This window comes from Protomyctophum bolini (genome assembly GCF_963924005.1).
Source record: "Protomyctophum bolini genome assembly, chromosome: 4".
Taxonomy (NCBI): Eukaryota; Metazoa; Chordata; class Actinopteri; order Myctophiformes; family Myctophidae; genus Protomyctophum; species Protomyctophum bolini.
In genome coordinates this window covers 43,718,897-43,735,400 of record NC_137865.1, presented here as the reverse complement: position 1 = coordinate 43,735,400, position 16,504 = coordinate 43,718,897, and the positions used below count along the sequence as shown (strand labels likewise).

Below are 16,504 nucleotides of genomic sequence, written 5' to 3'. Positions count from 1 at the left end.
GTCCTTGGGCAAGACACTGAACCCTACATTGCCTCCAATGGGTTGGTCGGTGTGAGCTTTCAACCATTGGTGTGTGAATGTGGGAAGTGAGGACGCTGGCGTCGACTGTTCGCCGCTTCACCTCCCAATGTATGAATGAATGAACCATTGTAAAGCGCTTTGAGCACATGGAAAAGCGCTATAAAAATGCAATTCATTATTATATGCTATCCCAATTTCATGTAAGTGTCCAACAGGTCTTATCGCCAGCACGCAAGCAGCTGATTTGGGTATACTACATGCAGCTGATTTGGGTACTGTTCAGTGATAAGTTAACACGGCCCACACCTGGAACAGTCCTTGCAAATGTTAACTGGCTGACGGAGAACCACATTGCAATGTTCATGAGGCTATTCTAAGCTATGATTCATAAGACAAAGTATGAGTAAGTAAGGAAGTGGGTAGTAAGGCATCCTGAAGTATTACTTCAATCTAATCAGACCAGTTTGCCCAGAAAGGCGTGCACGCACACACACACACACACACACACACACACACACACACACACACACACGCACGCACGCACGCAGGTGCTGTATGTGCACGCACACACGTGTGTGTGTGTGCAGATATGAATGTATATACAGTACAAAGACTCACAGAGTGCCTTGAAGAGACAGACTGATATAGAGAGTGAATGGGTGTACAACAGGATATAACACTGATGAGAGGAATGGGAGACAAGTTCTGAACATCTGGCAGTAAATGTCTCATTTTGGAATTTTACCAGCTGAGCAGCATGGATTTATAGCACTGTACAGTATGTACAGTATCTGTATTCAAACAGAAGAGTGGAATTTTCTTCACTTATTGGAGGTAAACTGTTCCTTTATTTTTTTATATATATATATATATATATACTGTATATGTGTATTTATTTAACCTTTATTTAACCAGTAAAAACACATTGAGACTGTGTCTCTTTTACAAGTGGGAACTGGCCAAGAGGCAGAAATAAAATTACTTCAATACCACATCGTCAATGTTACATTTTGCACCAGCAAATACATCCATAATACACCTCAAAGTACCTATGAATAAATACAACAAGTCACCAAAGTCCTACTTTTTAGTAGCAGGGCAAAGTACACAATATACACGATCTGAACCGACATAATAAATATATTGGCATGATCATAGGCTAGTACATATCCAAACATGTGCAAGTGTTGGACTGTACATATAAGTTGATACTTAGCCAATATATATTGTGTGTCCAGAAAGTGACTGTGTGATACTATGCTATATTTACATATAAAGTAGTATCACATTCAAATAATATTATAGATCCAAAGCATTGAACACTGTTATGTATCATGTGCCCATGTTATTTTATGAAGCTGCATATAAGCATTACTAGTAGGCAGTGGATTCTATGATGTCGGATGTAAGCCATCAGGATTCAGGTACCCAGTACTGCCAGGTGTGAACACACCTCCCAGATCCCCTAAGCTTAACCACACCAAACCCATGCGCCTTAACGTAACCATTACTATTAAACAGCGCTTAACTTATAACTACAATGAATTAATTAAACCCACGCCAAATGAATACCTGAAATACTTTGCCCCACTAAATGAGATCAAAACAGAGACATAGTTGTAGCCCGTGTGAAGTTTCTCCGTACAGTTAACTTTGCATAACATAACGGCATCATTTCTATTTGACTAGACAGTTCCCAATGGACCATGAGTATGTTATAATGTCCTCGTGGCAGTATCATAGTAATCTCATTCTCCACCGGTTACTGTTGAGCTACAGTCTACTACTACATGTAATTGTTCAGAGATGCACACCAATCCACATTTGGTTTAAAAAGTCCGGAATTCAAAATGTGCTGTGTGTAAAAAAAAAAAAAAAAAAAAGTGAATAGTAAAGTTTTGAAATAGATGTAGTGGAGTATAAGTACAATAGTTAGATCAGAGATGTAGTGTAGTTGAAGTAAAAGTGTTGGAAATTGGAAATACTCCAGTAAAATAAAAGTACTTCAAAACCTTACTGAAGTACTGTACTTGAGTAAATGCACTTACTGTAGAACCTTCCACCAAATGGATGAGTCACATCACTATATAATATGCCTTTGTTTTCTTGGAAAAATAACATGATGGGAACTATGCACAAAAACTAATTTCACCCACTTTTTTACTTGTAAACCTGATGTGACAATAACGCTGATTCTGATTCTGTGTTGAAGAGGTAGAACAACTCATGGAGGTAGATAGTCATGGCCATATTGATGGACTTCCCTGTGATTTTGATTATGTAGGCCTACCCGTGTTGAAGAGGTAGAACAACTCATGGAGGTAGAAGATAGTCATGGCCATATTGATGGACTTCCCTGTGGTTCTGCTGACTTCTGGAGAGCTGAAGATGCCCTTCTCAGACCCGGTCAAGTACCTCCTCCTGGGCATCTCTGTGCTCCTGCTTCTGGTGGCGGTGGGGATCCTGCTGTGGCAGGTCTCCATGTGCTGCAGCGCTCAGACACACGCTAAGCAGGATCCTGGTGAGTTCTGGGGAATCAATAACATGTGCTGCACTCAGACACAAGCTAAGCAGGATACTGGTGAGTTCTGGAGAATCAATAACATGTGCTGCACTCAGACACAAGCTAAGCAGGATACTGGTGAGTTCTGGAGAATCAATAACATGTGCTGCACTCAGACACAAGCTAAGCAGGATACTGGTGAGTTCTGGAGAATCAATAACATGTGCTGCACTCAGACACAAGCTAAGCAGGATACTGGTGAGTTCTGGAGAATCAATAACATGTGCTGCACTCAGACACACGCTAAGCAGGATACTGGTGAGTTCTGGAGAATCAATAACATGTGCTGCACTCAGACACAAGCTAAGCAGGATACTGGTGAGTTCTGGAGAATCAATAACATGTGCTGCACTCAGACACACGCTAAGCAGGATACTGGTGAGTTCTGGAGAATCGATAACATGTGCTGCACTCAGACACAAGCTAAGCAGGACACTGGTGAGTTCTGGAGAATCAATAACATGTGCTGCACTCAGACACAAGCTAAGCAGGACACTGGTGAGTTCTGGAGAATCAATAACATGTGCTGCACTCAGACACAAGCTAAGCAGGATACTGGTGAGTTCTGGAGAATCAATAACATGTGCTGCACTCAGACACAAGCTAAGCAGGACACTGGTGAGTTCTGGAGAATCAATAACATGTGCTGCACTCAGACACAAGCTAAGCAGGACACTGGTGAGTTCTGGAGAATCAATAACATGTGCTGCACTCAGACACAAGCTAAGCAGGACACTGGTGAGTTCTGGAGAATCAATAACATGTGCTGTGCTCAGACACACGCTAAGCAGGATCCTGGTGAGTTCTGGGGAATCAATAACATGTGCTGCACTCAGACACAAGCTAAGCAGGATACTGGTGAGTTCTGGGGAATCAATAACATGTGCTGCACTCAGACACAAGCTAAGCAGGATACTGGTGAGTTCTGGAGAATCAATAACATGTGCTGCACTCAGACACAAGCTAAGCAGGATACTGGTGAGTTCTGGAGAATCAATAACATGTGCTGCACTCAGACACAAGCTAAGCAGGATACTGGTGAGTTCTGGAGAATCAATAACATGTGCTGCACTCAGACACAAGCTAAGCAGGATACTGGTGAGTTCTGGAGAATCAATAACATGTGCTGCACTCAGACACACGCTAAGCAGGATACTGGTGAGTTCTGGAGAATCAATAACATGTGCTGCACTCAGACACAAGCTAAGCAGGATACTGGTGAGTTCTGGAGAATCAATAACATGTGCTGCACTCAGACACACGCTAAGCAGGATACTGGTGAGTTCTGGAGAATCGATAACATGTGCTGCACTCAGACACAAGCTAAGCAGGACACTGGTGAGTTCTGGAGAATCAATAACATGTGCTGCACTCAGACACAAGCTAAGCAGGACACTGGTGAGTTCTGGAGAATCAATAACATGTGCTGCACTCAGACACAAGCTAAGCAGGATACTGGTGAGTTCTGGAGAATCAATAACATGTGCTGCACTCAGACACAAGCTAAGCAGGACACTGGTGAGTTCTGGAGAATCAATAACATGTGCTGCACTCAGACACAAGCTAAGCAGGACACTGGTGAGTTCTGGAGAATCAATAACATGTGCTGCACTCAGACACAAGCTAAGCAGGACACTGGTGAGTTCTGGAGAATCAATAACATGTGCTGTGCTCAGACACACGCTAAGCAGGATACTGGTGAGTTCTGGAGAATCAATAACATGTGCTGCAGCGCTCAGACACAAGCTAAGCAGGACACTGGTGAGTTCTGGAGAATCAATAACATGTGCTGTGCTCAGACACAAGCTAAGCAGGACACTGGTGAGTTCTGGAGAATCAATAACATGTGCTGCAGCGCTCAGACACACGCTAAGCAGGACACTGGTGAGTTCTGGAGAATCAATAACATGTGCTGCAGCGCTCAGACACAAGCTAAGCAGGACACTGGTGAGTTCTGGAGAATCAATAACATGTGCTGCAGCGCTCAGACACACGCTAAGCAGGATACTGGTGAGTTCTGGAGAATCAATAGAATATAACATAACACAGCGGATTATCCGATGAATTGAAAATGGAGTACCCTTATGTAGGCTAAACAACTCTTAAGTGCTTTTTCTGGTTTTATCCTCTTAGCAGATTTTGTCTGGCCCATGCACTTTCGTTGAACTGTATTGATTGATTGAAATATTTATTAACAGTTTGCAGAATTAAAGTACAATTCAAGCACAACTCAATACAAAGACTGTTAACTGTGAGTGGCTGACCCAATAAAGCATTACACTTGTTTACAAGAGGGTCCACCATGTTCAATTCATCAAAACAGAGACGTACAAATATACACTTCTATAAAGCCAAGGAGCAGAACAGGAATTCATCATAAAGGAGATAAAAAGGGAAAGGAAACAGTGAGGGGAAAAGGGGTGGGTGGGTGGGGGGGGAATTTAGTCCCTTGTTTGTGCCGAATCTGGGTTGCACATGGTTTGTTGCACTCCCTCTGGTGTTGTGGGTGTGGACTTAAGGAAGCATTTGGACATGGGTATCTTGGTGGTGTATTGAATCTTGTGGACCAGACCCATTGCAAGATGCTGTACTCTGTCTTCGACCCTAAGCCATTCCAGCCTGTCATAGTGGGCAGGGGTGAGGTGGGTTTGGGGGGTGTACCCATTCTACAAACTGTTAATAACATAATCAATCAATCAGTGGTTCCCATATTGTTCAGGTTGAGACCCAAAAGAGAGATTAGACGTTTGCCCGGGACCCAAACTAGTGAAAATAGCAGATCTACAAGCACACAACACGTTGCTTCGCACCACGTTGTGAGCTTGTAGATTAGCTATTTTCACTAGTTTTCTTTTTTTTTAATTCATGGAATTTCTTAGATTTTTGTGTTTGTTTTAAAATGTATAAACTTGTTTTACATTAAAAGAAATATTTTTAAATATGTAGGAAAACAAGAAAGAAGAACCCAATGTTTGGAAACCAGTGCAGTAGACAGTAGAGGATATGCTCATAAAATAAATTAATGAATGTGTTCTAAACAGCTAGCAACCTGCCGTACCCTGATGACATGTCCTCAACACCTGGAAGTTGGCCAGGAATACCACATACTAAGGTAAGACCTGACATAAAGAATGGAGCTGCATGGTGACTATTTAGTGATGTAGGATTATTAGGAGCACAGTTGGAGTGAATTTCTTTTGAACATGGTCATGGCCACACATTTTGTCAAGAGGACCAGAATTAAAGCTTTGCTTAGCAGTTTTAGATTTTAGAGTAGACCATCTGTCGATCTGTCCGTGTGTGTCTGTAATCTGTTCACACCACACGCTACCTCCCTGATCAGTGTGTGTATTTCGGCCACAAGGAATATATTTCAAATCAGTGAATGACAGCCGTGTCATTTATCTGGATTAAGAGTTCCCATAAGGCTATGGCCCAGAACTAGCCAATCACAATTGGTCTGGTTTATGGGCTCAACAATCACGCAATCAATTTGCCGGCTTGAGTCTGAAATGACAACTTACATTTGGTTACAAGGTGTGTACTCTGAGTGTACACACCTTGTACATTGTACAAATGGACACTCTCCATTCACGTAGTCTACTCACTTACACTCTGGAGGGTCCGTGTGTGTGTGAGCCGTGTGTGCGTGCTGACCTCCCCCATGTAATGTGTACTTTGTGCGTGCGTGCCGACCTCCCCCAGGTAGATGTATTATGTGTAATGTGCCGACCTCCCCCAGGTAGAGGACGTATGTGTAGAGTCTCACAGGCTGAGTCGCTATCTCTCTCTGGGGTCCTCAGAGAGCATCCTATCAGATGGAGACGGCTCGCTGGACGAGCAGGCCAACCAAGAGACGGTAAAGAGACCACAACATTCTCTCTCTCTCTCTCTCCGTTCCGTGTGGAATGAAAAGCTTGCACGACAAAATGCAAACATACTGTATAGTCCATATCAGCTCTGTCTGCTCTGCCCCAAGTAACAAATTGCTATACAATTTACAATTTACAAATGACGGAGCATTCCTACTTTTTGCTCGTCGTAGTGTTATAATATTTTGAATGTGCATGGTTTCACACAATCAATGTTTGTAAGAGCTCCTCACAGAAACATTCCCTTGGTCCCTGGAGACTACAAGAACACATACTACAAACCATTTTCACCTCAGCATTGCTCCTTTTCTAAGGTTGAAAGCTAAGACACTCTGCTCTCTCACCTCCTCCAGCAGGAGATCCATGGATCTCTGCGGTTCTCCCTCTACTATGACCAGCCGGGGTCTCGTCTGGTGGTCACCGTGCTGCAGGCAGAGGGGCTGCATGGGAGGAACCAGACCCGGAGTCTGCATCCCTTTGTCAAGCTACGACTGATACAGAGAGGCTCTGAGGAAGTGGAGCATCATGTGGATGATGAGGTTAAAGGGACACTTCACCCTTTTTGCAAAAAAATATATGTTAATGACGTTTAGAAGCTTTAGAACACACTCCTGGGGGTCTTTATGTGTGTAATATGTGGTTTTAGATATTTTAGATTGTAGCAGTGAGCCTGTTGTCTCTGATGTCATGGACACTGGGCTCACTTTCTTCCTGGACTACATGTTGTCTCAGTAAGACAGCTCTCCCCCTATCCACAAGGAGGAGCAGTGCACCAAATAATTATGGGAATTGTAGTCCAGGAAGGTAGTGAGACCAGTGTCCATGACATCAGAGACAACAGGCTCACTGCTACAATCTAAAATATCTAAAACCACATATTACACACATAAATACCCCCAGAAAAGTGATCTAAAGCTTCTAAACGTCATTAACATATATTTTTTTGCAAAAAGGGTGAAGTGTCCCTTTAACAGGATATGTCTAGTTATGTACAATTAATAATGAGTATGTATGATTTAGGCGCACCAATAGGAAGTATTGACAAAACGTGACTATAGAACTGTAGATCCGACCGGATCATAAACCCGGAAAGGAATGCTTCCCCAGTCTAATGTATGACATACTGTATACGCAAAGCTGACTTCACCCTGCTCTGACACACCTAAAAGAATGCCTTGGTTTTTAAGTTGTGGTGGAATATTTTGTGTTCCAATTGCTTTAACTCTGTAAAAAATATTCCTATTCCTTGGTTTGCCTAAAATTGTTTTCTCATTTAGGCCTCTCTGCTAAAGGCGTGCATTATTAAGTCTGTTTACTCGTTATCGTTATCTTCCTATAGGGTGAGGGCATAAACCGAGACGCTTTGTGGACGGTGGTGCAGGAGTGGCAGACGCGCATCGTGAAGAACAGCTCCAACCCTCTGTTTGGAGAGCAGTTCGTCTGCAGCCTGCAGCAGCTGCAGGAGCTGCATCAGGTCACCCTCAGGATGGAGGTATAGGCCTACTACACTCAGATTTATAACCAACAACAGCAACAGCATTCCTCAGAATAGTAATGAAGCACTGAGAAAACTGTTGCGCCTTTCTTGGTCCTTTTTTTTTTCAAACTTCACTACGGTAGCGGAGGTCTCAAAAACATAAGGGAAACTTTGACAGAAAAAGACTCGCTCACCGTATAAAAAATAGAAAAGTAAAACCCCTTAGACTGAGACTTAAGAAAATATTTTTTTATTTTATTTTGTCATGCTCAAGTGCTCTGTGCTCAAAGTGCAATTAAAAAGCAAACGTTTCGGTCCTAAGACCTAGCACTGATGAAAGTCTTTTTCATCAGTTTGCTTTTTAATTGCACTTTGAGCACAGAGCACTTTAAAAAATATTTTCTTATTTTCTAAGGAGTTTTACTTCTAGTTTTTATATGGTGGGCAAGTCTTTTTCTGTCAAAGTTTCCCTCAGAATAGTAATGAAAATTAGTCAGCCTATATCTGCTTCTTTACATACAAACGACACAGTAAATATTGATCACGACACGTACTGATGGTAATGAACTAGCGGTGCATTTGTGTAGGGTGCGACAGTTAACCAAACTAACCGATAAAAGATCTGAGATGTGGTGGAGTAGAAGTAAACATACTGGAAATTGGAAATACTCAAGTAAAGTGCAAATACCTTAAAATTGTACTTAAGTATAGTACTTAAAAGTAAATGTACTTAGTTACTTTCCACCACTGCTGATACACCCATGTGATTTACAGTACTACCACACCTGTGTGTTTGTTGATTGTATCCGTGTGTGGTTTCAGGTGAGGGACTTCGATAAGTTCTCCCGACATGTCATCCTGGGAGAGGTTAGGGTTCCTCTGGGGGAGTTCAAGCGTAGTTCCTATCCTGTAGAGCTCCAAGAAGACCTCCAGAGACCTCAGAAAGTAAGACGCAGAGACATACTAACATTACATAATGGCACATACAGTACATACATGTTGTACACACCCAGACACAGATATGCAAACATGCATGCAGTTGTGTTTGCACAGACGTATAACAAACAAGGACAGGTTATCTTTAGCAGCAGCATATTAAGACGTAATACTCTGACGCCACCCTTTCCTTACTCTCTCCACTAGGATCCTGTGGGGGATGTTCTCCTCTCCCTTAAGTTTCTTCCCACTTCTCAGAGGCTGGAGGTTGGATTTCTAAAGATCAGAACTCCGCCCATCGACACACACACAGATACAGGTAAATATCACACCTTCGCATCTAGCATACAACATTGATGCATGCTAGATGTAAAGAAAGCGTTTGTTTACATCTTGCCCCAATGCATTTCCAATGGAAGTCACATGGTTTGACACAACATTTGTGTTGTACGGCTTTCGGCTGTGTTTTCCGACTGCCCCCCACCCCCTCATACAACACAAATGTTGTGTCAAACCATGTGACTCCCATTGGAAATGCATTGTGAGCTTGCATCAGTCAATAAGTCTCATACAACAAGCATACATCAATCTGTTGTGCACGTGTGAGTCAGGCCTTAGTGTGTCATACAGACAGAGTTGTCAGTTGTCACATCATCACAATCACAATCCCTGCAAGGCACGAGAACTCCAATGGTTAATCTGTCTTATCCGTACTTGATGCATTGTACAGCCCTGAACGCCAGGATCAGCCTTCAGTGCAACCAGTGCAAGCGACGGCACCAGAAAACCTCTGCGGTTCCCCGGGGACAAGTGACCGTCTTCAACCAGGTGCTCATGTTCTCCCTGCCAGAGCTTCCTGTTCAAGAATGCCACATCTTGGTCTCTGTGTATCAGTCGCAGGCAGCTAGCAGGAAGTCACCCAAGCATCTGATTGGCCAACTGAACATACGGAAAGGGAGGAGTTCCGAGGACCAGCACTGGAGCCTGATGATGCAGTCAATCCGCCAGCCAATAGCAAAGTGGCATCAGCTTTTGATTTAGAAATTAAAATGTATGCATTTATATAGCGCTTTTGTCCTAAGCGCTTTACATGGATTGTGCATTACATTCCCCCATGCATGCATACACACTGGCGGAGGAAACCATGCAAGGCCAATTAGGGGTTCAGAGTCTTGCTCAAGGACACTTTGACACTCAAGGACACTTCGACACTTACATTGGAGGAGCCCAGGATGGAACTGGGAACCTTGCGGTTCCCATCCGGACGCTCTACCAACCACTCTACCCCTGCCGTGCATAGTGGACAAAGCATGGATCCAGCCCAGTACTGTCAGGGTTAAGGGCCAATCATCAGGACCGCCTGTAACAGAATACAGCTGTAACTGTATGTTATTATGAGTCATACATATTTGTTGTTGGTGGCTGTTGGTATCTTGAACCAAACACAAATTGGGAATAGCCAGCGTAGCTTAGCACGTCAGAGTTCATATTTAATTTTCTATACAGAACTTGCCAATGAAACATATTTTAGAGCCATTTTCTAAAATACAATACTATCTTGGTCTCAATCACTCCTTCCTTTTCATTATAATCTTTACTCGTGACTGTCAAACCAAAACCTTGGAAAAGCTACAAACCTAAAAAAAAGAAAGAAAAAAAAGAGCATTTAAACAAGGCTATCCATTCTGGATGGATGGACTGTAGATGGTTGACAAGATCAGCTTAAAGAGGTTGTTCACCCCAAACATTACTTTTCTTCTATCGATTAGGAGCCTACTCACCCCATACTACAAAGGAGACTTGTGTCTCCATAAGGAAACACTGCTGGTCATCCAATTATTATATAGGCCTATAATAATATAGGAATGCGACAAAAAACAAACACAATGAATGAAAGTCTCCATGGGGGGAGTAATCGATAGAAAAACTAATCTTTTTTTGGATGAACTATCCCTTTAAACTTATCTTGCGTTTTTGCCATGAAAGAACCTATTGTATTTTATAGTTTTACTGATTCTGTTAAACAGTATGATTATTTAGTGTCACTAATTTTGTTTCCTTGTTGTTCTGCGGTCTATAGGCCTATGTATTATTTGTTCTATACACATGTCTCAATCATGTCCAAACAGTAACAGTTAGGCTGTTAGATATTGTAAGTATTCTAGCATGCTCATTGCTCAATTAATAAATATTATTTTGTTGATCACTTGTGATTTTGACTCTCAATTAGCCACTTGACAGTATGATCTAAACACACATACATCATCATTTAAAAAAGGCCCTTACTTAGTTATTTATGCAGATACAATCTGGGAAGTGGGGTCCCAATAACCGTTGCCAAAATAAATGGAAAAGGAAACAGCGCCCTCTGCTGGTTTTTATGGAGGATTGGTTGTAAGAGCAGCTAGGTAAAAACATCTGCGTGCACGCCTCTATGGTGCACGCTCACTGGTTGTTGCTATGGTAACGAGACGCAACACGAGAATTAGACTTGCCTACTTCCCGAGCTTGCTTCCTGGAACTACTAGGCTACAATTCTTCGACAAAAGGTCAAAGAAAGTCCTCTTGACTTGAAATACATCATAGCTTTAGAAAATTTCGACAAAGATTTGGAAACATTCCTCACTTCACTTGCGGCTGTTGCTGCCTATACGCGCCTCATTGTTGGAGCGGATTTGGAAATGCCATTGATCATTAAAGACTACTCATGGACACAGACCGAATCGACTGTTTACATAAATGTACCTGTAAAGGGTACGAAAGCTGCGAAAGTGGACGTCATCTCTACAGACGAATATCTAAAGGTAATTCACTTAAATTAATCTCAGGGCCATCCGTGTACTATTACGCACGCTATTAGGACTCCTAATTCCACTGCATCCATCGGGAGTCCTAATAAGTCCTGGGTGTCTAAATTCTAAGTTCCAAACCTGAAAAGGCATTTTCTGTTTTACTAAAGAGCTATGAGACAAACATGCAGCAATGAATATCAGGATATAGACTAGAGCCAACACATTTATTTTCTTTTAAGAAAATAAATATCCCTTTAGCCTACCCTGCCTATAAATTAAATATCCCTTTAGCCTACCCTGCCTATAAGTGAGAGTTGCTCAGTCAAAAATTGCTTTTAAAACATACATAGGTATTTCAAATGTAGCCTACATGTTTTTAAATAAATACAATGCTGTATTGAAATTTAGACATAAAAAGATTCTGAAAAAGATTTTCCAGAACATCCATATAATAAACATTCAAATCAGATATTTTAATTAACAATATACTTTACCTTCCTATAACTATGTTGGCAATCCATTTTCAATTAATAATCATGTTAAAGGTAATCCTTTTTTTTTTTAAATTATACTGCAATCATGTTATTTGTAAATTATACAAATACCGGTATGTTTTTATTATGTTATGACACATAGGTCAAGGCCTCTTATAGCCCTTTGGGCTTCTTGCCTCCTTTTAGCACTTACTTTTTATATTTTGTGTTTCTTTTGTATTGTTTTTGTATCAAATCAAATCAAATAAAGTAGTGGAGTCAAAAGTTAACTTTCCTCTTTGCACAGGTCCATTTCCCACCCTTCCTGTTTGAAGCGTTCCTGTTTGAACCGGTCATTGATGATAAAAGCATTGCGAAGATCGGAAATGGCGTTGCCATCATCATCCTGCAGAAGAGGACCGCCAGAATGTGGGAGCATCTGATGATATGTAACTGTAAGTATTAAAGCAGTGGTTCGTAAACCTTTTCATGTCAAGGACCCCCAAATTGACACTAATTAGCCCCGTGGAGCAGTGATTTAGTTTATGGCCCTCCATTTAATGGCATTTCTATCTCTGGGACCCCCAGTGTATATTGTAAAATGTTAATTTAACTCTGAGAGTGTACAAATGAAACCAAATAGTTCCAGACCCATAAGGGTCCATTTGGTTCCAAACTATCATTTAGCTGGGGACCCCCTGGAACTCCCTCAACGACCCCTGGGGGTCCCCGGACCCCACTTTGGGAACCACTGTATTAAAGCACACCCTTTTACCACATTACTTAAGTAAAAGTATCAATACTGCAATATATAAATACTGTTACAAGTAACTTGATTCAAAATAAAAGCATTTACCAAAAGTAAAAGTATTCATTCAAGTAGTTTTCAAATGTATAAAAATATTTTGACGCATTGTGAGCTTGTAGATCGGCTATTTTCAAATTGCCAAAATATATATAGGGTTGAAGTGGTTAATGTAATGTATGTTTTGTAATAATAACCCAAATCTACAAACTGCTAATGTTTTCAAATAAATGTAGTGGATTAAAAAGTTTAAAATAAATGCCCCTGAGATGTAGTGGAGTAGAAGTAAAAGTATTGGAAATTGGAAAAAAGTATAGTTCAAATACCTTGAAATTGTACCCAAGTACAGTACTTCTTTCCACCACTGACTTTACTGCATTGTTCTTGTGACCAATGGACAAAGATGGCCTACTGTATGTTAACATGGTAACTGTTCCAGACAATAAAGATAAAATGAAAGATACTGTATGTTAACATGGTAACCTGTTCCAGACAATAAAGATAAAATGAAAGAAATCAGAGAGAGGGCACTCCTGAATGCCCAGGAGAAGCTGGCAATGGAGACCAAAGCCAAGGCTGCAAAAAGGCAAGACGAAAAGAAATATGCATTGGAAACAATGATGAGGGTATGTTTCTCACGGACTAGTCAGGGCTCTCTCTCTCTCTCTCCCCCTCTCTCTCTGTGCAATTCTGCACAGTCAGCAATCATTTTACAATGTTTGTTTTTAATACTGTCATCATCATAATTATCATTGTGTTCAGCTTGACCAGGAAGAGAGAGACAGGATCCAGAAAATGAAAAATGATGAGCGTGAGAAAGCGACAGCAGAACTGGAGGCGTGGAAGGAGAAAAAAGATGCAGTCAAAGAACCCCAAGTCAAAATGCCATGTCCAAGAACCAAGTTGGATAAAACAAATGCGTCATGTGGACTCGCAGTCAAATGTGGTAAGAATTGCACTGCATGGTCCATTTCACTGCACGGTTTCTTTCAATACAAGCATCATAGCCAGGGCTGGGTGATTACGATTATAGACTTCAAATCTATGGCCTAGAGCAGGGGTTCTCAACGTTTTGGGCTGGGGACTCACTTCTCGATATTCCGTAATTTGTTCTAAATATCGATATATTTCTGCCCTAATGTATTCATTTATATCTCTGCATGCAGATCAAAGAAGCGGCCATGAAGCAAGCAGGAAGAAAAAAAAGGATTTGCCTGCTCCGAGATCCTTTGGAAATATTCAACTCAAATTTACCCCAAGAGTTTTCCCCACAGCACTCAGAGAATCCAGACTGCCAGAAGAGGAAGAGGTGAGGGATTTTTATTATCTTCATTGCCAGTCAGCAGATCCTTGCATGGATTATAAAAGAGGATTAAGTGATAAGGTCCTGGCTGGTTTTATGCAGAGATGGGTGTTGGAAGGCGTTGTGCAAGGTTATATGAAAAAGCAGAATTATGGTAGCCAATAAAGATGTCTCAAACTTGAAGACAGCTTATTCACAAGCTTTATATACCGTAAGTAAAATATAAAACATCTTTACATGACTTAGATGTGGTGAGGAAGTTTAACATTACTTATTTTAGTGGTTGGGTCAAGGGGAAGAATCTTCCCAGTGCTCACTAATCAGTGAAACGCAGAAAACCGAATATGATGAAATGATTAAATGAATACTGCCACAGATGTAGTCGTTCTCATTATTGCCCAGAGTTAGGTCGATGCACAGATGATTTGCTATTACTCCCCATCTACGCACATAATTGACCATGAAAGCCGAACTGATAGCTACATTATACGAGATGGAAGGCAATGTCTTTGTCCAGAATGAAATCATCATTCCAAATGTGAACCAATCTTTTGTTCAAACAGTGGCTCAAAAAGCAAGCTGAAGCAAGACGTGCAGTAAGTGCAGACCTTGCACTAGAACTGAAAGACTTGAACGAGGACGAGAGGAACCCAGACTGGTTGAAGGAGAAAGGAGAGTATGTGATGGAAAATTTCCAGCATTAAATACATGCAAGAGTTTTTGGATACATCCGTTATTTCACTCCATTTTTGTCCCTACAGCAAATGTTTTTCAACCGGCAACTATCTGGGTGCAATAAATGCCTATAACCTCGCGATCAAGCTGAACCGAAAGATCCCAGCCTTGTATTCAAACAGGGCTGCCTGTCACCTGAAACTAAGAAATCTTCACAAAGCCATCGAGGATTCCTCCCAGGTCTGTATGGCAGCTATACCATGGATCCGTCAACCTTTATTGCCTATCACAGAACACAACTTGCATTCTTAAAACACTTAGTCTAAGTGACCTAAATTGGCAAAATAAATTACAAATACATGATACACCCACCGATCCTTTTCATCAGGCACTTGATCTACTGACTCCCCCGGTTGCTGACAACATGGCTGCCAGAGCAAGAGCGCACGTGCGGCGTGGCACAGCTTTCTGTGAGCTGGAGCTCCACGCAGAAGGTTTGTAACAGCTGGAGCTAGGCTCCTACTAGACAACATGCTCGCTTTAATTTACTCTCTTTATGAACCATTCTAAAATGTCTGGATGTTAGTGTCACAGACACATACTGAATAGAGGGTATGCACGTGACATCATCAAACCTGGAAGTTATGCAGGAATGCCCACTGAGTGGCGACAAACTACTTTCTGGCCTTGACAATGTTAAACTCACTTTGCATGTTGCTTTGCCACTCGATGTGCCATTCACTTTAAGCATGCGCATACCCTCTATCGGAAGAAATAATCTTGACTTCCAAGAAGTTGGTCATTAACCACTTTGGACCCTATGAACTTAGTCATGCAACAAATGCCAAAAATAGCCGATCTACAAGCCAACAACTCGTAAAGATGTGATAAGTTGTGAGCTTGTAGATCTATTTAGCTCGATAATTCTTTAACATTTCCTAAGATTTATGACATGCCCAAAATAGCGATGCCAGTGTTAAAGTGGTTAAGCAGCCTTGTAGTCTACACAGTAATAACTCAATAGCCGTCCTGTACTCACCTGTTCTGATGACCTACAGTACATACATACTACCAACTAATATGTTTTGGGACAATGTTTTTGTTTTTACAGGCCTTCAGGATTACCAAGCTGCTTTGCTGATTTCTCCTCATAATGAATCCCTACAAGCGGACGCACAAAGAATCAGACTCATTATTCAAGGAAGTGACAGTGTTGTTCTTTAGTACATGTTCGTCTCCTCCACCCAAACACAGTGGCCCTTCACCACGGAGAACATGGGACTACACACTACATTACACCTAATCCATTAATGCGACAAGCAGAAAACCTTGATTTCTTCTAGGTTTTTCCATTTCATGTCATCTTGTGACTGAAAAAGGGAAGACGCAGCACAGCTCGTAGTCACGATGCCATCACATTTGTATTTTTCCAACGTTTCGGCAACAAGTTGCCTTCTTCAGGGAATGAAGAAGGCAACTGAAGAAGGCTGCTGTGCTGCCTCTTCCCTTTTTCAGTCATAGTTTTATCTCCTGCGGTCAGCACCTCCCCACTACTGGTGTGCGCTCCTACCTTTTTGTTGGTTCGAT

The 16,504-nt window shown here is 41.6% G+C and overlaps 2 protein-coding genes across 2 annotated transcripts; both read left to right on the top strand.

Moving 5' to 3' along the window:
* The first annotated feature begins 678 nt into the window (after window positions 1-678).
* Window positions 679-10,365, top strand: syt19 (synaptotagmin XIX). Its single transcript, XM_080762250.1, has 9 exons — window positions 679-855; window positions 2,306-2,542; window positions 5,626-5,696; window positions 6,327-6,443; window positions 6,813-6,995; window positions 7,796-7,948; window positions 8,756-8,878; window positions 9,077-9,188; window positions 9,600-10,365. Exons 2-9 carry the CDS (start codon window positions 2,356-2,358, stop codon window positions 9,908-9,910), a joined length of 1,257 nt encoding a protein of 418 aa, XP_080618376.1. The 5' UTR covers window positions 679-855; window positions 2,306-2,355; the 3' UTR covers window positions 9,911-10,365.
* A 1,185-nt stretch (window positions 10,366-11,550) lies between these two features.
* Window positions 11,551-16,141, top strand: dnaaf4 (dynein axonemal assembly factor 4; the record flags this gene model as incomplete). Its single annotated transcript, XM_080762249.1, has 9 exons — window positions 11,551-11,673; window positions 12,442-12,589; window positions 13,432-13,565; window positions 13,702-13,885; window positions 14,106-14,248; window positions 14,806-14,918; window positions 15,004-15,157; window positions 15,306-15,411; window positions 16,029-16,141. The coding sequence occupies 9 exons, from the start codon at window positions 11,551-11,553 to the stop codon at window positions 16,139-16,141; spliced, it is 1,218 nt and encodes a 405-aa protein (XP_080618375.1).
* Between the last annotated feature and the right edge of the window lie 363 nt (window positions 16,142-16,504).